Here is a 23337-nt window from a genome sequence, read left to right as displayed (position 1 = left end):
ATTCCTGCGCAGAGTCCAGAGGGAGTAGAAAAATACTGAGAAATAAAATCCAAATACTGAATTGTGATTCATCTCTAAAAAAAAATATAGGTCAAACATATTAGAAGAAGCTAAAACCTAGTTGTCTGATGACGTTCATCCAAGATATGGAAAGCCTTGGGATGATTAAGAGGAAGTTGACAGAAAAGAATGGTTGAAAGTCAAGATAAGACTGAATACCATCAAATTTTACATTGATTTGCAGATCTTGATACAAAGAAAAACAGCAAAATAATCGATGCACTATAAAATTTATTCAGGCAATATTGTAGAAAAATTGTATACGACAGAATTAATAGAAAGTACAGACTATAAATACTAGACCGCTAACAGAGTAACCGCTCTCCATTGCATACAGTATACCATGAACTTACTGTAGATACCAGCATTTATAGCTGAAAGTCACAGAAGTAAAACACCTAGGGTGCCACGGACACTTCCTTATTGTATCGACTCGAATAGCTGAGTGTAAAGACAGTGCAATTATTTCACACACTATATTTTCTTTGGGATCAGGGACCACTTGTGACGTCCCTGAAACTACTACACACCACTGTCATAGTTTGGATTGGGGACCACAGCAAAAATAAATGTTATGACAATTCTCCTTTAAAACGTTTAAGTAAAAACTATTTTCAACAATCTTTATAACTAGTGTGTAAATATACAGTATAGGCATATGTATTAATAACAATGTGTGCGAAATGTTCTGCCTTAAAACAGTTATACTGTATGTAGTTTGAATAATGCTGTTAAAAGATTGCCTTTCACAAAAGGTACATGCCGGGAAAATCAGTCCAGACACCCTAGACAAACTATTTTAAATATTAAATTCAATATTAAAACTATGCAATAATGATGTTACGTTTTGCAATTGCCCCTAAATACTGGTAGAACAGTTTGATCCCAGCTTTCCTCCCAACGCATTTGTTTGGATTCGTGTAGGTTTTGCCGAAAGTGCTTAAGTTTGCTGGAGTCAGTAGTAAAGGAAGTAAATAACATCTGTGAAGAAAAAAATAAATAAAATAGATATAGTTTATAATGCCATTAACTACAATCAGTTTATTGTTCACATTTTTATTTAGGGTTCCCGCAAAGATACAATACAGGGTAAACAAAGTACCTACTTTAAATATATAGTACAAGTATACGTGTAGTAGCTTAGGAAGCATGAAACTAGGAGGGAGGACACAACTTGCAAGAGCTTACATCCTATAGCGGATGGAAGAAGTGAGGGTATTGAAGAGATGCAAGCGGGGGTTGGACAAAGTACCAGATCACTCATTTGTGTTACATAAAGGAGAATTAGGAATGTTAGTTTGATATGTAGCACAACTGTACTATAGTGGGGTTGGGTATGAAATACCAGAAGCTGAGTAGCCGCTGGTTCAAATCCCGACAGTGCAAGCCCGAGGATGGAGAAACCCGACGGAGGTGGTAAGTAGCCTAACCCTCTATGCGTTCTCATAAACCTAACCTCCATACATTTGTATGTCAACTGTTTGCACAGGCTCTAACAAGAGAGTGAAATAAAATCCTGGAACTTACATACACAGATGAACTGCAGCAGTGAGTGAGGTATTTGCATAACCTCTATAGGGAAAAGATCCACACAAAAAAAATATCAAAAGACAGCTGTTCGTTAGACACACATTCATTTAAAAATAAGTGACTAATTATTCAGCCATTGTAGGAAAAGGAATTGCTTCTGTTTAATTAAATCTACATATACTGTAATTTAAATTTTAATGTTATAAGTAAACAAGCCATCACTCACTTTGAAAAAAAGTTCACCCAGTGTGAACAAAATGCATTAGTGGTTTCTACACTGGACATACATACGCTGTTCCACTTTCATACCAGGCCAGGAACTTCCCACAACAGACAAATAGCGAATACAAATTGGATCATTTCTACCATTTGAGATCAGACACTTCTGGAATATTATGTGGATCCAAGTACAGTACTCCCAGTTCCCCGCTTGGACATTTTAAGTATTTTACGCCAGACAAGTGTCTGTTGCCAATCCTATATAGCAAGTCTATATGGACATTTCAACTTAGTTACTATATCTGCTGCTACCACCTTTTACTGGTTTTACTGAGAAATTACTGCTTTTAATATCATTACATACAATCAAAGCTTTCCAGCTCTCATCCTAGCCCAATGCCCCATGGTCCTTCCTCACATGTACCCCATCTGTGTCGCCCCTGTCTGCTGCCCCTCCCCTTTACAATATAAGCTCTCACGAGCAGGGCCCTTTACCTTTACTCATACTATAATTTACTCCTAACTCCCCAAACAGCACCTAATACTTGGTTGCTGACGCACTGTTGCTTATTTCAGCGTTATGCTGCAATATTTATAAACCATGTCCTTATCAAGCATTGTTTTGTACTGTTAACGGTTTTTCTTGTGTGTTCATTAGTTTATGTACTCTATAAGGCGCCATAAGCTTTGTGGCACCATATAAATAATGAGCGTTATGGTAAGAACTTACCTTTGTTAACTCGCTTTCTTCTAAGTCCATATGTTCCACAGGGAGACCTTGGGGTGTAGGTGGTGGATCTGCAATCCGGGCACCACGCAGTTAAAAGCTTCAGCTCCCAGGATGCACCGGTCCACTCTCCCTATACCCGCCCCCAAGCCAGAGGCACCTCAGTTCGTAATAAGCCAAAGAATGATAAGAGAGACGGAAGACTGGTACATACAAGAATCACATTCTCACAGAGAAGGAGATGGGAAATCGGTGATCAGAAACAGACCATATGAAGTCAGGTGCATCAGGACGGGTGCTCTGTGGACCCTATGGAGAAAGTTAACAAAAAGGTAAATTCTTATCATAACTAATTTTCTTCTTCAGGGTCCATAGGCTCCATAGTGAGACCTTGGGGATATCCAAAAGCAGTCCTTTTAAGAGTGGGGACGCTCCTGCGCTGAGAAGAGAATCCGATGCCCAAGGCGAAGGTATCAAAGGCATAGAACCTCAGAAAGGTCTGGACAGAAGACCACGTGGCCGCCTTACAAAGCTCAACAGCCGAGGTGCGAAGGCAAGCTGCCCACGAGGAACTCACAGACCGAGTAGAATGAGCAGTAACATTAGCCGGTACAGGAAGGCCTGCCTGCATGTAAGCCTGTGAGAAAGTCTGCAAAGCCATCTGGCCAATGTTTGTTTGTTGGCTGGCCATCCCTTCTTGTGAAATACATATAGTACAAATAAGGAGTCTGATATCTGAACAAGGGAACTGGTACGGTCCACATATATCCTGAGGGCACGGGCCACATCCAAGGAGGCCTCACCTGCCAAGAGGTCTGGTGATTGAAAGGCCGGGACTAAATTTCCTCAATGTGGAAACTAGTAACAACTTTTGGAAGGAAACCAGGTCCGAACTACTGCCCTGTCCTGGTAGATAATTAGAAATGGGGAGCGATAGGAGAGCGCCCCTAAATCAAAACACTTTCTGGCTGGCGCTATAGCGAGAAGAAAGTCTTCGCTGTTAACCACTTGAGTGCTACAGAATCCAGGGGTTGAAATGGAGGGCCGGAAGAACTGACAAATCCCAAGGAGCCACTGCAGGGACAAAGGGAGGTTGAATCCGGAGGACACCCTGGAGGAAGGTGTGGATATTCGGCAGTGGAGCAAGTCTACGCTGGAACCAAATGGACAGAGCTGAGCCATGCACTTTCAGTGAGGTCAGGTGGAGTCCAAGGTCCAATCCAGCTTGAAGGAAGGCCAGGACTCTGGAAATCCTAAACACCTGGGGGTCGTAGCTTTTGATAAGACACCATTGGAAATATGTATGCCACACTTTGTGGTAGATCCGAGCAGAGGCTGGCTTACGCGCTCTGAGCATAGTTTTAACTACAGCGCTAGAGAAACCTTTGGACCTCACAAGGGATGTCTCAAGAGCCGCATCGTCAAAGACAGACGAGCCAGGTTGGGGTAAAGGCAAGGACCTTGAGACAACAGGCTGGTCATTGAGGCAACAGGAACGGGAGTGTTGTTGGAGAGACTCTGAAGATCAGAGTACCAATGACGTCTGGGCCAAGCTGGAGTCACCAGCAGGACAGTGTCTCCGTCTTGTTTGAACTTCCAAAGAACTCGAGGAAGAAAGGGGACTGTAGGAAACAGGTATGGTACGTCTACAAAGGTTGCCTCGGTATCATGTTCTGGACCCGATGAAGCGACCATTCCCCGGGATGCATGTTGTGACGGCTGAGGAAGTCCGCTTCCCAACTGAGAACTCCCGGAATGAATACTGCCAAAATGGCCGGGATGTGACCCTCGGCCCATGTCAGAATGCGGGACACTTCTGTCATTGCTGCCCGACTTCGAGTACCTCCTTGATGGTTGATATAAGCCACTGTTGTGGCATTGTCGGACTGAACCTGTACAGGTTTTCCGTGAAGTATGTGCTGGGCCAGGTTGAGGGCCCTGTAAACAGCTCGAAGTTCCAAAAGGTTGATTCGACCGATGTCCAACGGTCCTGAAAGGAGTGCTGAAAGGTCACTGCACCCCAGCCCCGGAGACTGGCGTCTGTTGTTAGGATTACCCAGTCCGGGATCCAAAAGGGGCGACCCTTGGTTAGATGAGATGCCTGTAGCCACCAAGATAGAGACAAACGCACCTCTGGAGAGAGCACCATCATCTGAACTTTGATCCAATGGGGTAACCCTCTCCAAGTGGAGCAGATCAGCCTTTGCACAGGCCTGGAATGTCGAAGGTGGACAGAACCTGCATTGCTGAGTGGATTGACACTCGGTGACTGTGGAGACATCTGCGCATTCGTAGTCGAAGTGTGGAGATTTTGTCTGATATCAGAAAGATTCTCTGATCCTGAGAATCCAGCAGTGCTCCCAGATGAATCACTCTCTGTGAGGGATTCAGGGAGGACTTTTTCCAGTTGATTAAAAATCCGTGCTTGTGCAGGAAAGCAATGGTTAACTACAGATGGCGGTGAAGCACTTCTGGGGATCCTGCTAGGAGCAGGAGGTCATCCAGATATGGTAACAGTCGGACACCCTGACCACGTAGGTGGGCCGCCATGATAGCCATAATTTTGGTAAACACCCGTCAAGCTGTGGATAGTCCAAAGGGCAGAGCCTGAAATTGGAAGTGTTGCTGTAGTATAGCAAACCGGAGATATTGCTGACGCGAGGGCACTTTAGGTACGCGTCTTGAATATCCAGAGATACCATGAAGTCCCCAGGCTCCATAGCTAGGATGAAGGAGCATAGGGTTTCCATCCTGAACCTGTGTACCCTGAGGAATTTGTTCAAGGATTTGAGGTTGAGGATATGCCGATGAGACCCCTTCGGCTTCTGAACCAGATAGAGAGTAGAACAACAACCAGTCCCTCGCTGAGATAGTGGGACTTGCACAATTACCCCTGCTTGCAGCAAGGACTGAATGGCTTTCTGGATTTGTAAGGCCTTGTTCAGGTCTGAAGGATGGCCTGTGTAGAAAAACTGGTGGGGAGGCAGTCTGAGAAATGAGAGGGCGTACCCATCAGAGACCACTTCTCTTACCCAAGCATCCGTGGTGGTTTGACACCAACACTGGGCGAACTGAAGAAGCCGGTCTCCCACTCAGGGATATTCCAGAGGGAGGTCCGACCCATCAGGCTGAGGGTTTATCCTCGGGTTTTGAAGCTGGGTGTCTGGTGTTCCAGGTCTGCTTGGTCCTGGTTTGGCGACCCTAGTGGAAGCTGACTGCCTAGGAAAGGACTGACCTTTAGGCTTTCCCTGAAGACAAAAGGACTTAAATGATGTAGTCCGAGGCCTAGTACAAGTAGCTGCTGAAGGCAGAAATACAGTTTTTGATGCTGCCAACGTGGTTGCAATCTTGTTTGGCCCAGACCTTGACAAGATCTCCCCATTGTAGGCTATCCCTTCCAGGCCTTTCTTGGAATCCGCATCTGCCTTCCATGAGCGTAGCCACAGGGTACAGCGGGCAGACACAGCCACGACCGAGACTCTAGAGGGTAGGAGACAGGCATTCAATGTCGCTTCTCCAAAATAGGAAGCTGCATCTCAAATGTGAGCAACAAAAGACATCTGATCCCTAGAAGCATCTGAGGGAAAAGTCTTCAAGTGCGTCAGCCCAGCTCTCTATAGCTTTAGCCACAGTTGCACGGGCAACAGCCCCTGAAAGAGTATATTGATTTCGGCAAGCTTCCACTTTCCTATCCGTAGGATCCTTCAAGGAAGTAACTGTAGGAATAGGCAACGTAGTGCCTTTAATTAAACGCGTAACATGTGAATCCACCGCAGAGGGTGTTTCTCATTTTGCACAATGAGCCACAGGAAAAGGGTAACATGAGGTCAAACGTTTTTGTGGTTGAAACCGCTTGCCAGGCTGCAGCCATGTGTTCAGCTAGTTGATCCGGGGGAAATCTGCTGAAGCCACTTTCTGAGGGTGCTTGGATTTAGGAGCTGGCTCGTCATGTTCTATTAATAAGATGGATCTGACAGCTTAGTGGCCAGATCATGAGAAAATGAATCCCAGGGGGACTCTTGTACAGGCGGTGGGTTGTCTGATGTACCTGGTGGAGTATAATACTTACTATATAACCCATCTTGTATCAAATCCTCCTCACTTTAGCCTGCAGCACATAATTTGCATGATAGCAGTATGGGTGCAGATGCCTGTATATTACTCTTGCCTTTGCTAGACATAACTGCAGAGTAATATGGCACACAATATGGCACTGGGTATAATGCAACTACCATGTATGTAGGACACTAGTAGGAATGCAATCTACTGGTACTGTCTTATGCTTGGGTAAGCTGCAGGATCACGCAGCCCAAATATGGCACAGTGCAACGACCAACTGTATGTGACAAGCCTCACAAATACTTAGTTCTATTTACATGAGGTACAGGAAAACCCCCTGAATATACCTGTATGTTAGGGTAACATCAGAAAAAAAGGGTAAAGATATATGCAGACAGTAGAATAGAAAACAGACAGGCAGCGCTAGCATCAGTCACATATAATGCAGATATAACAACTGCAAACTGGCACTACAATCAACTACACAGACTCAGTGTCTGGTATGCTATAGCGCTACATGTAGGGGGACCGGACCCTGCATATCCCCGAGTCCTGTGCCTTTAAGAGAAAAGGGCCGCCAGAGACCTCAGAGGGGGCGTGATCGGAGGAGGAGAGCAGCTCGGGAAAGCAAGACCTCAGTGGAATGGCGCCCTGAGCTGAGGGGCCGCTTTAACGGGGAAGCTGACCTCCCCTTGCCAATTATTTACCCACCGGGGCGCTGGTTCCAGAACCATGTGTACCCTGGAGGCCTAGTGGATCGCGGTGGCTAGAGCCTGCGTCAACACTCGGCACCTCTGGTCTGTCTCCTGAGACCGGAGGTATGACTGCTAATGCGCAAGGTCACCGCAAGCGGTGACCCGCCTTACCTGTCCCCTTAGCGTCCGGGTGCAGTCTGGGTTCTCCTACGGGGCCTTGGCTAGCACTGACCCAGAGATGCCCGCTGAGATCCCCAGCTCTGTACTGGAGTCGCGGTACCGGAGGGGTGATGGAGCACCAGTACAGATGTCCCACGAACAGTCTGCTGCTGCGCGCTCTAAGTAGTAAAAGTAAAATAAAGAAATCATAAAAATAAAAAGCTTAAGGGCTGTCTAAGAAGCCCCCACGTAATGGTGACCCGACCCACTAAACTGTGGTGCCCCTAGCTTTGGGGTGGGGTATAGGGAGAGTGGACCAGTGCATCCTGGGAGCTGAAAGCTTTTAACTTCGTGATGCCTGGACACCCCAAGGTCTCCCCGTGGGAGCCTATGGACCCTGAAGAAAAATGATAATTATTACTAAAAGCAACAAGCTGCAAATAAAGTTGGAGACTGCTATATACCAACTTATCCATTTTATCATTAATATCATGTATCCAGGCGTCATTTGCAGTATCATGTGAATTATATTTTATACATTATTTTGATGTCTTGTTATATATATATATATATATATATTTTTTTTTTAACAGCTAAATGAGAATTATTTTCCTACCATGGCTGAATAATTAGAAACACATTGATTTAAAAATAAGGGACTAACGTACAGCGCTGTCTTCTGTTTTTTTATTGTGATTCTGTTTTACAGGAGAGTGCTAAGTGCATGGGAAGCAGACGGCTGAAGGAGCAGAGTACAAGTTGCCTAATGTAAAAACAGTATACCATACCCAGCTCCCTATATTATTTCAGTCAGCAGGAAGAACTACAGTACTTTCAAAATATCTCTGAAGCATTAGTGGGAGACAACGCTGCAGGGTTTAGTAGCTCTTACCATTACTGTGCGGCCAGATATATACGGCAACCAATAGTCTTTCATTTTGAGGTGTTCATACCTCACTAGATTAATTGATTAAAAACATTTTGAGTTCTCCCATATAGGCAACTAATCATTATTGCTAACTATTTTCCTACATTTACAGAGATTCAGCATCATATAGCTCTACTAGTAATTTTAGAAATATCAAATAAAAGTTAGATTTTAATATAGTCATTAATACTAGTAGTATGTTCTATATGGAGGAGTTCTTTTTTTGCTTCTTTAAATGCTTTGACATTTGCAGAAGCTGCATGTAGGAGAGGAATTAATACAGGACACCCTACTGACTCCCGAGCGTTCACATACAGCGGATGCGAGTAAATACAGCAAGCAGCGGCCAAAACACGCAGGTGTGTTGCTGCTCCCAAGTGCATATGCATGGAAATACAGTTTGCAGTAAATTTAAAAAAAAAAAAAAAAAACCTTATGCTGGGCATACACTACCAGATAAAATGCCTGTCAGACCGACAGACATTTTATCTGGCAGCCTGCCAGCCGCAGAAGTCGCCGGCATACACTGTGAGAGAAATCTCACAGTGTATAGCCCGACATCTGCGCTCCGCCCCTGGGGGAGGAGACATTTCCCTGTTCCTTCCATAGGAAGGAACACAGGAAATGTCTGTCTGTCGGCTGCGCTGGGCATACACTGCGCGATGCGGCCGGCAGTTTACCCGCTAAATATTGCATCGGACGGGCATGCTGGACTATCCAGCATGCCCGACCGAGCAATATTTAACCCTCGGTCGCCCCCCCACACGCTACAATTATCGCGGCGATCCGCCAATATCGGGCGGATCGTCTCGATAATTGTAGCGTGTATGGCCAGCATTAGAAGCAAAAAGTAAAAAGCAAAGAAATAAATAAGATTTTTAAAAAATAAATAAAATCAATGCTAAAGCACAGAGACGAAACGTTCTGATTGGGAGGATAAATCCCCCTAGAGATTGTAATGGATGCTGTCGATATAAAAGAGAAGACCGTACTTTTTCTACATCAAAAGATTATTTTGTCTGCACCCACAGATTTGTCAAATGAAAAGGTGCATTGCAGCTGTAACGCCATTTACAAATTACAAGACATGACGGCAGGAGGACATTTAGTCATTGTGTATACCACTCTATTATTACACATTAGCTGTGGATCCCTCCAGCCTCCGGCAATGCGCATGCGGTAACTCAGTTCATGCAGTTCGGTAACACTCTCAGGTCAAACCCATCAGTGTAAAACTTTTGCCGCTAGTAATTACAGGTGAAAGTGTTAGTAATACGGCTCGCAGGACAGCTGCTTCCAGAGCAGCTGTCCTACAACCAAAACAATATTGAATTGCTCTGGTACTTTAGGATCCACTGGCACAACTTGTGGCAAGTTGGAGACTAACTTATTAGGGGCTAATTGGGCTGTAGAAGGACCAATAAATCCCTAATTTTTTTTTCTCAAGCACTTTAAAGTCTGACTTTCTTCATGTTGGCCCAGACCCAAACCCATTTGTCATAGATGCTTTTAATCAGGGTAGCTTTTAGCTAGACTTTTCCTGCATTATCTATAACAGGGATAGGCAACATGTGGCACTCCAGCTGCAGCGAAAATACACATCCCAGCATGCCCTGCCACATGTGATCTGTTAGGGCAAGCTGGGATGTGTAGTTCCACAGGTTGCCTACTCCAGATCTAGAACTTGTATAGATGCACCAGAAACATTTATGTACCCCATATAGAAATGAATAGTTGAAAGTAGGTACACATCAGTATGTAGTCACCTTGTCCCAGTATATAAGCATTCAAAATGTGTATTAATAAATGTGTTTATTCCAAATATTCTACTGCATATTAATATTAGTGTCTATTACACAAAAGTGTATTATAATAAATAGCATGCCTAAAGTGTAACCCTGCATTATGTAACGTGTCCTCCAAAAAAGGATCCCAGTGTTGTAGTGTTGTGTTCCCAAGTTACTGCAGGAAAAACATAACATAATCCAAAGTGTTTCAAGTTATAAGATTACATCAAATTATCTACCACTTTAAAACATGCAAACAGCGTTTACAGCGTTATAATATATAAAATGATGTTTCAGAATACCTTTAGCTGTTCAGCAAGCTCTGTTGAATCTTCAAATATCAAACCATTTTCCTTATGTTTTACAAGTTCATGTAAGCTGTGAGAAAAATGATGATTATTATTAGTGTTCTTTATACATCAGAGATATAATTTTTGTTGGGCTGCTACAGTAATGACCATATTGGGATGTAGCACAGCTCAGAAGTTACTAACCCTGGAGTTTGTAAAACCTGCTGATCTAGAGTATTGAATACCGTACAGTAGCTTCAGTGAATTTGCAGTATTAGAATGTGTACATTTAAACATGCAATATAACTGCTCATAAATGAAATCCTATACAATTGTTTCCCAATACCAAATCAGCAAAGTATGAATGTCTAAATAATTCTGCATTGGTTATAGAATATAGCCAGCATTTTCTTCTCTATGTATGCAAAGAATACTCTCTGGGTACCTCAACCTTTTTACTGTAACATTTAGGTTATGTAATGTAGTTACATAATTATATGTAACTAATTTGATAGTCTCTACTTTCACCAAACAAATTACAAGCGATTTTTCATACCATTACCATTTAAAATGTACTGCACACACAGGAAGACAGCAGCCAAACATATCAACAACTTTCATAGGAAGGTCCAAACCACTAGAAGACTTGTGAAGACAGACCCCTAAGTCAGCCGATCCTGGAATAAAATCAGTAATACAAATATTTTAGCTGCTATTTTCTCAATTTCTAGAACAAATAGTACATGCAAGCTTGCAGAAAGATACAGTGTTACACATAGTGACTAGATAAAATATCCATTTAATAGAATTTCCACAGGTGCGCAACAATTCGTTTTTGTTAATTGAAACATCTATTTCCTCTTCCACCACTAGGGGGCACAGGGACAACGCTGGGTATAGCCTGGAGAGGAGAGTCTGGGTTAAATACAAATACCCACAAAGCCCAGGGTCCTCTCCTCTATACCCCGCTCCCCGGCAGAGGAGCTTCAGTCTGGTGCTAGGCAGGATCTGGGCACCAGGTTTGTTGTTTTTTGGGGGGGGGTTTTGTGGGGGGGGGTACTTTAGGTGGTTACCTAACATTTTCTTCACTTTTATTTAATTTATTTTTATACTTCTCCATCACCGCAGCGCCAGTTGCTGCAGCACCGACGACTGGACCAGTGACTTCGGCTGCGATCTCCTCTACATCGGAGCCGCAGCCAACGCTCAGTGCATGCAGGGAGCCGCGAGTTCGAAGGAGACCTCCGGCGGTGCTGGTAGGTGAGGGCTCCCGGTTCACCGCGCTCTCCACTAGACCACCATTGGTATATGGTATGGTATGATGCTTATTACAACCAGCTGCGGCCATATTCTCGGGGGGTTGCCAGAAGGGGGAGGCGGGCGCTTCCCTGTTCTCCCCTCCCCCAACCCAGGAGCACCTTTCTCCCTTGCGGTCAGTAAGCACCAGCTATCTTCTAACTTCTTTTCTCCCCCTCCGAGACACTGGGCGGCCATTTTACTCCATGTCTGCCTCAGCGCTGGAGTGAAGTTTGGGCTCCAGACTCCAGTATCCTTTATAGCCTGCTCCCTGCAGCCATGCTATATTCTGCTCCTTCCGGATTTTTAGCTGGATTGTTGAGCTATTTAGCCCTCTATTCTACATTAAGAGGTCTGTGTGCTTGTAAGCAAGTGTGCCCTTTATTGTTGTGTTCCTGTGCTGCTGTTACTGGTTGCTGGGGGCGCATACCTTGCAGGGGCGAGTACAGTATATAAATATATACACATATTGCTGTTATATAATACTGACACTACTTCAGGACTCCTGTTTTTGCTTCATACGCATCTTAGAGTGTGTGGTGTTACTTCTGTGACTTATAAGATGTCCAGAAATAAATATACCAAAGACACAGGCGCATCTGCACTGCGCACATGCAAGAAATGTCTTCTTATTCTGTCTCCTCAGGATCCAGAGCACGACGGCCTGTGTGTTAGTCGCTTTGGACCCATGGATTCTACTCCAGAACAGCCCTGGGCGTCACGTTTGACTCAGGTAATGTCGCAATTTGCAGACCGTAGGTCACTCCCGGTACCGCCTGTCCCTGTCGCAATGCCTCAGCTGCCAATGGCTGAGCAACCCTGGATGCAAACTTTTGCACAGTCAGTACAGGGGTTGGCTCACGTATCCACATCCTTTCAACAGATGCTTGATCAGGATAGAGCTCCTAGTAGGCCTGCCCCACGCGAAAGTCCCACTCCCAATCTGGCGGAGTTTCTGAGTCAGAAGTCTCTTCTGATGGTGAGGCTAGTGCTTCTATTGCTTCCGATGTGGAGACATCTTCTGTACCCGAGGAAGCAATGTCTCGAGTAGACGTAGAGGCGTTTATTAGAGCTATTAGAACTATCCTTCTGGTGGAGGACTCAGACCAACCTCTAAGATCCAAGACACTTGTCTTTAAAAAAAATACAATAGAAGACAGTGGTGGAATTTCCATCGTCAGCACAGCTAGAAGACCTCCTAGCGGAGGCGCATTGCTACCTTTTACCCTCTCCCTGCAGTGGATAGGTGGGAGTCTCCTCCTCCGGAGGATGCCCACATCACTCGGCTGATTAGATCATCCCTCCTACCTATTCCTAACTAGGCGTCTTTTAAAAGGATCCCTCGGACAGGAAGCTGGAAATTTTCCTAATTTATGTTAACGCAGGTGCTCTGGCTCATCCAGCCCTTGCATCAGCTTGGGTGACTAAAGCTGTTGGCCACTGGGTAGACGCTCTGGAGGAAGGTCTAATTAGTTTCTATGGTTGCACACGTGAGAGAGGCAGATTCTTATCTCTCTGAAGCAGCCATAGATTCGGGGTTTTTAACTTCTAAAATTTCTGCTTCAGCGGTTGCGTCGAGAAGAGCACTCTGGCTGCGCACCTGGAAGGCGGACACGGAGTCTAAGGCGGCCCTGGAATCCCTCCCCTATTCTGGTGACTTTTTGTTTGGTCCAGAATTGGACAAGATAGTGACTACGCTAGCAGCTTCTAGATCTGCTTACTTGCAAACAGTTTCCACCCCAGGATCCAGAATTTCTACATCTTATTCCTTTCATCCTAAGGCAAGACCAGAGGTCAGCCCTTTTCCAGAAACCAGATTTCAGCTTCTAAAAGCTACAAACCCATAGGTAAGCAGCCATGGTCCACTAGTCCATCCAGCTGCCAAGCCAGCAGACAAACTTGCCGCATTATGGGGCGGGCCTCTTGCCGGGGGACCTTGGAGTGGGAGGCAGTCTTCTTAGCTTTTCGGCGGTGTGGATGCAGACCACAACAGATGCTTGGGTCAGAGGCATCGTGTCTCCAGATTATGCGCTCATTTTCCATTATTGTCCACCTTCCCGGTTCTTTTCCACCGGCCTGCCTACACAGCCAGAAAAAGCAGAAGCTCTCGTGTCGTCAGTTCGCTCTCTCTTGGCCTCAGGGGCCATCATTCCGGTTCCCCCTTCCCAGAGAGGGGTAGGGATTTAAGCCAATCTATTTCTGGTTCAGAAGCCGGATGGCTCCTTTTGACCCATCCTCAACAAGTTTCTTCAGATTCCCAGATTCTGCATGGAGTCCCTTCGGTCCATCACTCTAGCATTGGAACCGGGGGACTTTATGGCATCGTTGGATATGCAGGATTCATATTTGCATATCCCTATACGAGCCAATTCCCGCCAATTTCTCAGGTTTGCTATCCAAACCAGTCATTACTAGATTCAAGCGTTGCCCTTTGGTCTGTCCACAGCCCCTTGTGTGTTCACGAAGGTCATGGCAGTGATGGTGTCCTAATTTTACTATTCCTGGATGACTTGCTGTTACTGGCGCAATCGCCAACAGTTCTCGAAGACCACATCCTTCTGACGGTAGAGCTCCTACAGTCTCACGGTTGGATAATCAATTGGAAGAAGTTCACACTGGCACCGTCCCAGGAAATGCTCCATCTAGGAGCACTGTTGGATTCCAGAGCTCAGCGAGTATTCCTCCCAGACTCTACAGATAAAAATACAGAATTTCCTCAGTCAAAGTCGAGTGTCCATACACTCGTGCATGCAGGTTCTGGGGTCGTTAAGTCTCAACGTTCGGTATGGTGGTGTGCGGTCAGTTCCACTCCCAGCCTCTCCTGGGTCTTATTCTGAAACGATGGCTCAGACTTTACTTCTTCCTCAGGAGGTATGTCTCTCCCTACTATAGTGGCTCCAACGATCCCCATCTGGACAAAAGATGCCCATTTTGATTCCAGGACTGGGTCTTTCTCACAAACGATACCAGTCTTCGAGGGTGGGGAGCGGTAACTTGTCACCTAACATTTCAAGGATGTTGGAAGTGTCAAAAGGGCCAGCTGTCTATCAACATTCTGGAACTTTGTGCTGTGCACAGAGCCCTGTGTCAGGCACAACACCTCCTTCGGGTACGTCCGGTGAAGGTTCAGTTGGACAATGCCACAGCGGTGGCCTACATAAACCACCAGGGCAGCACTCAAAGTGCAAAATTGGGAAGCGGACTAAGTCGGCAGTACGTTCATGCAGGAGAGTGGGCTCCGCATCCGGACGTCTTCCAGCTAATGGTCCGTTGTTGGGCCTACCGGACATCGACATGATAGCATCTCGCTACAACCATCAACTTCCTCTGTATTGCTCCCGCACCAGAGATCCGAACACTCTCCTGGTGGATGCGCAAACGGTTCCTTGGGCCTTTAACCTGATTTATGTCTTTCTCTCCAATATCAATGATTCCTCGGGTCTTCCACAAATTCAAGCAGGAAGGTGGCATTGATCCTAGTGGCTCTGGACTGGCCACGATGCGTGTGGTACGCAGATCTCCTGGGCCTCTCCGTAGACGCTCCTCTACGGCTTCTGCTGCGACCGGATCTGCTGTCTCAAGGTCCATGTTTCCATCCGGACCTGGCCAGACTCGCTTTGACTGGATGGCTCTAGGTACATCCATCCTAAGAGCGAAGGGATTCTCTAGAAGAGTGGTTCAGACCATGCTACAGGCTAGAAAGCCTTCTTCAGCGCGTGTTTATCACAGAATTTGGCGTGCTTACTTTGCCTGGTGTTCGACCAGAGGTCTTAATCCCAGGTCTTTTCATCTTTCCAAGATCCTATCTTTTCTACAGACGGGTCTGGACTTGTGCCTAAGTCTCTCGTCCTTGAAGGTCCAGGTATCTTGCATTGTCGGTCCTGCAAAACTTTTTTTTCAAGGGAGTTCTCCATTCGTGTCTCCTGTGGCTCCTTGGGACCTTTCTTTGATTCTCTGGGCTTTGCAGGCGGTTCCCTTTACAGTCAGTGGATTTGCGCTGGCTCACGTGGAAGACTGTTTTTCTACTCGCCATTGCATCTGCCGCAGGTGTCTGAATTGAGCACTCTTTCTTGTCGCTCTCCATTTTTGATTTTTCCATCCTGACAGTGCTCTGCTATGGACGCGTCTGGGCTACCTTCCTAAAGTGGTATCCAGTTTCCACATTAATCAGGAGATTGTTGTTCCGGCATTCCAGCTTACTGATTCTCCTCCACTAGAAGCTTCGCTGGATTTGGTAAGGGCTCTCTGGATTTATGTCAGACGGACCAAGGAGTTACGCAAGTCGGACTCTCTCTTTGTGTTGTATGATGTGTTTAAGCGGGGCTGGCCGGCTTCTAAGCAGACCTTGGCCAGGTGGCTACGCCTCTCCGTTCACCATGCTTACTCCCTGGCAAACCATCCTGCGCCTACCGTGGTGACGGCCCATTCCACGCTGTCAGTTGGATCTTCTTTAGCAGCGCGCTGTGGGGAATCTGCTGAACAGCTCTGTACGGCTGCCACATGGTCATTTGCTCATACCTTCATCAGGTTTTATGCGTTTGACACTGTTGCGTCCTCGGACACCGCCTTCGGGCGTTCAGTGCTCTCTGCAGCTCAGGAGCGTCCCCACTCATAGGGGACTGCTTTGGGACGTCCCAGCATTGTCCCTGTGCCCCCTAGTGGAGGAAGAAGAAAATGAGACTTATGTCTTACCTGTTAAGTCTTTTTCTTCTACTCCATAGGGGACACAGGACGCCCACCCTGACGCACCTGTCTGCTGGGGGTGTTTCCTTGGTGACCGCGGTCCGGCTGTACTTGCATGGTATGGATGGTTCTGTATGTATGCCGGCCTTCCTTCTCTTCTCCTCTGCCTCGCTCCTGCCTTGGGCTTGCTAATTAAAAACTGAAGGTCCTCTGTCTGGGGACAGGGTATAGAGGAGGAGTCTGGGCTTTGTGGGTATTTGTATTTAACCATTTGGTGCCCAGACTCTCCTCACCAGTCTATACGCAGCATTTTCCCTGTTCCCCCTATGGAGTAGAAGAAAAAGACTTAACACGTAAGACATAAGTCTCATTTTTGTGGCCTCACTTCTCCAGATAGGATATCCATAAGTGCTGTCTGAACAGGCTTCAATTTAGATAGTTTTCTCTGCAAGTAGCATCTTCCAGACAAAGTGACAGTGTCAGTACTACTGCAGGAAGTAGTTAGGGCAGTCAAGTCATTACAATGTTAGCGATAAAGTGCACTGTAATGACTAGGCTTAAGGTTGTGTGGTGTCTAAAAGCAATCATTTCAAATTGAAGCCACATTGAGGTCCTACTAGGCATTGGATAAGAATAGCATATGTGGAAAATGCAATAATGCTTATTGCTTAACTACGACTTCTGTAGCTTATGGAGTTTGTACTAAAAGTCAGTCTAATGTGGGATCCATAATACAGTATTGTCATTTATCAAGTCACAAAAATGCAAATATTACTACTTCCAAACTGCATATTAGCTGCAGTTATTAGTCTTGCATAAGTAAATTTGCATTTCAAAACACTAATAATATAGACAACCAATGACTCTTCTGACCAATGTTCTTACCAAGTAAAACTGGATACATTTCAGCTTCTAACCAAGGCGTACAGATCTGGATGTTCTCAAGCTGTAGCTCTCTTATTAACTTGGTGTAATATTCCTTTAAAGGCCCTTTCCCTAAGATTAAAACACAAATCAAAGTAATCTAAAATAACAAATGTAATACAATTTCAGTGTAAATTCATACTAAATAGAATACAAATTGCACATTAAAAAGAAGCATTCTATTAAATTCACGCCAAAAAAAAACCAAACACTCATAATCCTGGATACAATTATATTACAATATAGCATCAGTATTGGAGAGTACTAAAACAGAACTGGCATGGAACATATACATGTCCCTATATATACACAGGTCCCCATTATTTTGACCACATACTGTACTGGCAATCATAATGGCAGGAATTCATGCCAACCCTGGCACACAGCATGATTTTACTCCCCCTACCATCCCCCCCGCGTGCCAAATGAGGCAATTGCTGATTTTGAGGAGTTGTAAAATTACATAAATCGTCTAGAGATACCACACTGTATGCACATATCTGCACTGGCTCAGATGGAAGACACCCAACAACAAATTGAAGTAACAACATTATGCCTAGTGGGAAGCGAGTTGAACAAAGTAATTTTGCTCTTAACATTTATGCATTATGGGGGAGATTCATCAAATCTTGGAGAGAGATAAAGTGGAGAAGTTGCCCATACCAACCAATCAGCTTCTAACTTTGTTTACATTCTATGCCAGAAAAAGGAGTTAGAAGCCGATTGGTTACTGTAGGCAACTTCTCCACTTTACCCAAGATTTGATAAATCTCCCCCTACTATGCTATGCAACACACATAAGTAGCAACAATGACATTTTAATAAAAATATTAAAAAAAAAACCAAATTTAAAAGGTATAATAGAAACATTCCAGATACAATTAAAGCCGGCACATTTTGCATAAAAAAAACTAGGACAATTTCTTGTGCAGTCTAAAGCTGGCCATACACAGTGCGATATGCACTGTGTGACGCAATGGGGGCTTCGACATGTCGGGCGGTCCCCACACATGGTGCAATCAGGTGGCCGCCCACCCAATATGTCGGCTCTCCCCTCCCCCACCCACATAGCGCTGCATGGGATCGCGCATCGCATCCCCAGATCGACTGAACCTGCAGTAAGAGCTGTATGGTCAATATGGTCAAGATTTATCATCACTCCCCAGCATACACTGTAGGTATTAAAGTGTAACCCACCCGCTAGCAAGTGCTAGTTTAGTGGCTAATCAGTAATTTTCAAAGATTTTTGCATCGCCTTTGGAAACATCAGGATCCATCATAGTTTCTAGAATATATAAATACACTAATAAAAATGTGCCGCATGGGCAACAGAAGTTATCGGGTGTATAAGTGAAGCTTACTCTATACACATTGCTGTTTAGGTTGTAGAATATGCCGCCCTGAATCTGTATACGAAGTCTACGATGCAATGGCCATGGCTTTTTTCCATGCCAAGGTCCGTTATGCTTCGTACACAGACTCTGTCGCACACAGATATAAAAGTGTCACATATCAAATTAAATCGGTGCAGTATCGCATTGCGCATTCTCATTTGAAAAGATACATAAAGTCTCGGGCAAGCAGAGTCACACGGGACCTAGCGGCTCACTCACGCCATGTGTCTCGTGCTGCATGACGTATTTAGGCTAGGTGTATGAAGACACATCTGTAGTGAAAGCCCAGCTGGAGAAAGATCTTCTGATCCCATCCCCAGCAGGCTAGACACTCCTCACCTCTGTCCTTAAATTTATGTGTGCAACCACGCATGCACAGTAGGTATGCCAGGCCAGAAAATTTTTATATATTGATAGTCATCAGTATAATAACCTCATCAATGTGCTGTCCTGGTAAGAGTTAATTGTGAAATATCCCCCGGTAACTAATCTGTAATCACGGCAAAAAGCGGCGATAATAGATGTTAATTAACAGGCAAGAATGACTATACATCATAAAAAGTCATTCCCCCCCCCAAAAAAATGCCTTCTTTCAGCTATGCATAAGGAAAGTAGATTAAAAATTATTCATTAAAGGCAATCAACAAATGTATTAACAGAAATTCAGCTTTAATTCATCATATAATTGCATATTTCCATTGGCAAGTAAAATGCTTTTCAGGAATAACTTGAATGGTATTACCTGTTATAACACAAACAAGAGAGGGAAGCTTGGTTCCATTTCTGATAAACATGTCATAGTCTGAGGAAACAAAATGATACCCAATAGATACAGTGTGTATGTGTATAATATTTATATATATATATATATATATATATATATAGATATATATATATATTTTAGTACTTTCAATTACTGAGTGTTAGATGAAAACAAATAATGAATCTGTGGAGTGTCTAATATACTGGCCGCCACTGCAGATTTGACTGAAGAACCCCTGATATTAGAGTATTACAATATTGTGCAAGATGTGTAAGCCGTTATATTTCAAGGTCTTTGACATTATTAGAGTTACCAAGATGAATTTTCAGTGGCTTCCAATATAACACTTTTTTCTTAGCTTTTGCCATAACCTTCACATAGCCCACATTTGGAAGCAGGGAGATAAAGGTGAACTGATCTCATCCCAGGTATTCAAACAAGCAGTTAGACTAAAAAGGTATCTATATGGCAAATGTCTGTAAAAGCCACGGATCAGATGCCACATCTATAAACCTACAGCAGTGTAGAAAATTTAAACTACTTCATTCTACTCTGTATCGAACTTCTTAAATAGGAGGATGTACACTTAGTGGCCACTTTAATATGCACACATGTTAATGAAAATATCTAATTAGCCAAATCAAGTGGTCACAACTGAATGCATAAAAAAAATAGCATGCAGACACGGTCAGTAGGTTCAGTTGTTGTTGAATAAATACCAGAATAATGAATAGTAGAAATGTGCTCCAAGTGACTTTGATCATGGAATGATTGTTGGTGCCAGACAAGGTGATTTGAGTATTTCAGAAACTGCCAATTTCCCAGGATTTTCACACACACAGAATAGTTTTTACAGTTTACAGAATGGTTCCCCAAAAGCAAAAATATCCAGCGAGCGTCAGTTCTGAGAGAGAAAACGTCTTATTAATAAGAGAGGTCAAAGCAGAATAGCCAGATTTGTTCAAGCTGACAGGAAGTTGACAGTAACTCAAATAACTATGAGCTACAATAATGGTATCCAGAAGAGAAACTCTGAATGTACAGCCATGGCCAAAAGTTGAGAATGACAAGTATTGGTTTTCACAAAGTTTGCTTCTTTAGTATTTTTAGACCTTTTTGTCAGATATTACTATGGTATACTGAAGTAAAATTACAAGCATTTCATAAGTTTCAAAGGCTTTTATTGACAATTACATTAAGTTTATGCAAAGAGTCAATATTTGCAGTGTTGACCCTTCTTTTTCAAGACCTCTGCAATTTGCCTTAGCATGCTGTCAATCAACTTCTGGGCCACATACTGACTGATGGCCGCCCATTCTTGCCTAATCAATGCTTGGAGTTTATCAGAATTTGTGGGTTTTTGTTTGTCCACAAGTTCTCAGTGGGATTAAGGTCTGCAAACAGTAAAGCATCTTGAGACCATTCATGTGTGGGGTTGCTTCTCAGCCAAGGGAGTGGGCTCACTCACAATTTTGACTAAGAACACAGGTACCAAAACATCCTCCAAAAGCAACTTCTCCCAACTATCCAAGAACATTTTGGTGATGAACAATGCCTTTTCCAGCATAATGGACAGCACCTTGCTATAAGGTAAAAGTGATAACTAAGTGGCTCGGGGAACAAAAAAAAATCTAAATTTCGGGTCCATGGCCAGGAAACTCCCCAGACCTTAATCCCATTGAGAACTTGTGGTCAATCCTCAAGAGAAAGATGGACAAACAAAAACCCACAAATTCTGACAAACTCCAAGCATTGATTAGGCAAGAATGGGTGTCCACCAGTCAGTATGTGGCCCAGAAGTTGAGTGACAGCATGACAGGGTCAAATTGCAGAGGTCTTGAAAAAGAAGGGTCAACACTGCAAATATTGACTCTTTGCATAAACTTAATGTAATTGTCAATAAAAGCCCTTGACACTTATGAAATGCTTGTAATTTTACTTCAGTATACCACAGTAACATCTGACAAAAAGGTCTAAAAACACTGAAGCAGCAGACTTTGTGAAAACCAATACTGGTGTCATTCTCAAATCTTTTGGCCATGGCTGCACAGCAGGTCTAACCCTTATGGGTATAGGCTACAATAGAAGACCACAGCAGGTTCCACTCCTGCCAGCTAAGAACAGGAAACTGAGGCTGCAATTGGCACAGGTTCACCAACACTGGAGAGTTGAAGATTGGAAAATTGTTGCCTAGTCTGACAAAACTTAATTTCTGCTGTGACATGCAGATAGCAGGGTCAGAATTTGGCATAAACAACATATACATGAATCTATCCTGCTTTGTTTCAACAAATTAGTAGAGGTATGCGATTCGGTTTTACTCGGATATGTTCAGCTTTCAAACACGGCATCATATGGGCCATCAATTAGGCTGGTGGTGGTGTAATGGTGTGGGGAATGTTTTATTGGCAAATTAGAACCCTTGATACCAACTGCCATAGCTTGACCATGTGTATCACTTTATCCACAGTCTACCCATCCTTTAATGGCTACTTCCAGCATGATAATGCGCCATGTCTCAAAGCATGCGTCAACTCAAGCTGGATCCATGAACAGGACAATGAGTTACTCCAGGAGGTAAATTTATTAAAGTGCGGGTTTATAGAAGTGGAGGTGATGCCCATAGCAACCAATTAGATTCTACTTATTTAACTAGCACCTTCTAAAAGAGAATAGCTAGAATCTGATTGGTTGCTATGGGCAACACACCCCTCCACTTCTATAAAGCTGCACTTTAGTAAATATACCCCCAATAGTCTCCACAGTCACCAGATCTCAATCCAACAGAGCACATTTGGAATGTGGTGGGATGGGCATTAATGTGCAGCTTACAAGTCTACAGCAACTACCAGATGCCATCATGTCAACATGGGCCAGACTCTCTGAGGAAGGTTTCCAGCACTTGATTGTAAACAAAGACACAAAGGATTGAGGCTGTTGTGGGTACGAAGTGGGATCTTACCCAGTACTAGGAAGGTATACCTAATAAAGTGGCCATTGAGTGTATATGCTAGATATAATTTTATGCCATTCCTCTGTACATGCATAAGTAAACTGATTGAGTTGAGTGTGGTCTGACATATTTGTCCCTAGAAGCACCCTAATAACATTATACCATTTCCACTGTTAAAAGCTAACATTCCCAAACAGTTACAAGAGGCTTAGAATTTGGGACATGCAGTAAAAAATGGCTGATTACCTTGCATACCCTAGACAAATAGATGTAGAAAATAAAGTATTCGTCTGATTGTTACCAGTGTCCACTGAACAGGAAATATGGATGCTGAGCTTAATTATAAGTGAAGCAAATAAAAATAAACAAAACAACTTACCTTTTAATGCATTTAATAAAACACTAAAGTCTTCATCCTCTGCAAAAAAAAAAAAAAGGCATATAGTCATTCATCCATTTATCAGTGAATTCAACAAAAACCTTGTCTTTGAATCCATTGTTTTTAAATCCAATGGCGAACACTGGACCGTTGAGTAGTGTCTTCTTAAAATGTATTTTTCTAACAAAGTCCAACAGAACCAAAGAGAATTTAACCAAGAGAGAGAGACATTATACCATTGTAAACTTTTGACGAAAGAACTAGAGCATATATTGGCAGGCGCTCAGTGACCCTCGATAGATTTAACACAAGCATGAACAGTACAGTATTCTGTCCAAGAATGAACCACACAATGGGGTAGCTTGCTCACAGAATAACATTTGTTCAGATAAAGACTTTTGGGTTTAATTATGAAGTGGCAGATTGCAAATGCTGCCACTTCCCAGCATGTTTGATGCTCTAAATGTAAAAGCAAAATGTGGTGGAGAGGT

At 43.9% G+C, this 23337-nt stretch overlaps 1 protein-coding gene across 1 annotated transcript in view; it reads right to left on the bottom strand.

The window, feature by feature from the left end:
- Window positions 1–256: 256 nt before the first annotated feature.
- ALG1 (ALG1 chitobiosyldiphosphodolichol beta-mannosyltransferase) overlaps window positions 257–23337 on the bottom strand; it is a 65965-nt gene continuing 42884 nt past the window's right edge. Inside the window, exons 8-13 of the mRNA XM_088466736.1 lie at window positions 22847–22885; window positions 19494–19553; window positions 17319–17429; window positions 11017–11131; window positions 10467–10542; window positions 257–1041 (exon numbers count right to left, since the gene is read on the bottom strand). Of these exons, the coding sequence (XP_088322862.1) occupies window positions 901–1041; window positions 10467–10542; window positions 11017–11131; window positions 17319–17429; window positions 19494–19553; window positions 22847–22885 (542 nt within the window). The 3' untranslated portion in view covers window positions 257–900. The remainder of the gene's footprint in view (window positions 1042–10466; window positions 10543–11016; window positions 11132–17318; window positions 17430–19493; window positions 19554–22846; window positions 22886–23337) is intronic.

Source organism: Taudactylus pleione, unplaced genomic scaffold (genome assembly GCF_031769625.1).
Source record: "Taudactylus pleione unplaced genomic scaffold, aTauple2 ptg000066l, whole genome shotgun sequence".
Classification (NCBI taxonomy): domain Eukaryota; kingdom Metazoa; phylum Chordata; class Amphibia; order Anura; family Myobatrachidae; genus Taudactylus; species Taudactylus pleione.
Note: the sequence above shows the minus strand (reverse complement) of the source record. Positions and strands in the feature narration are given on the sequence as shown.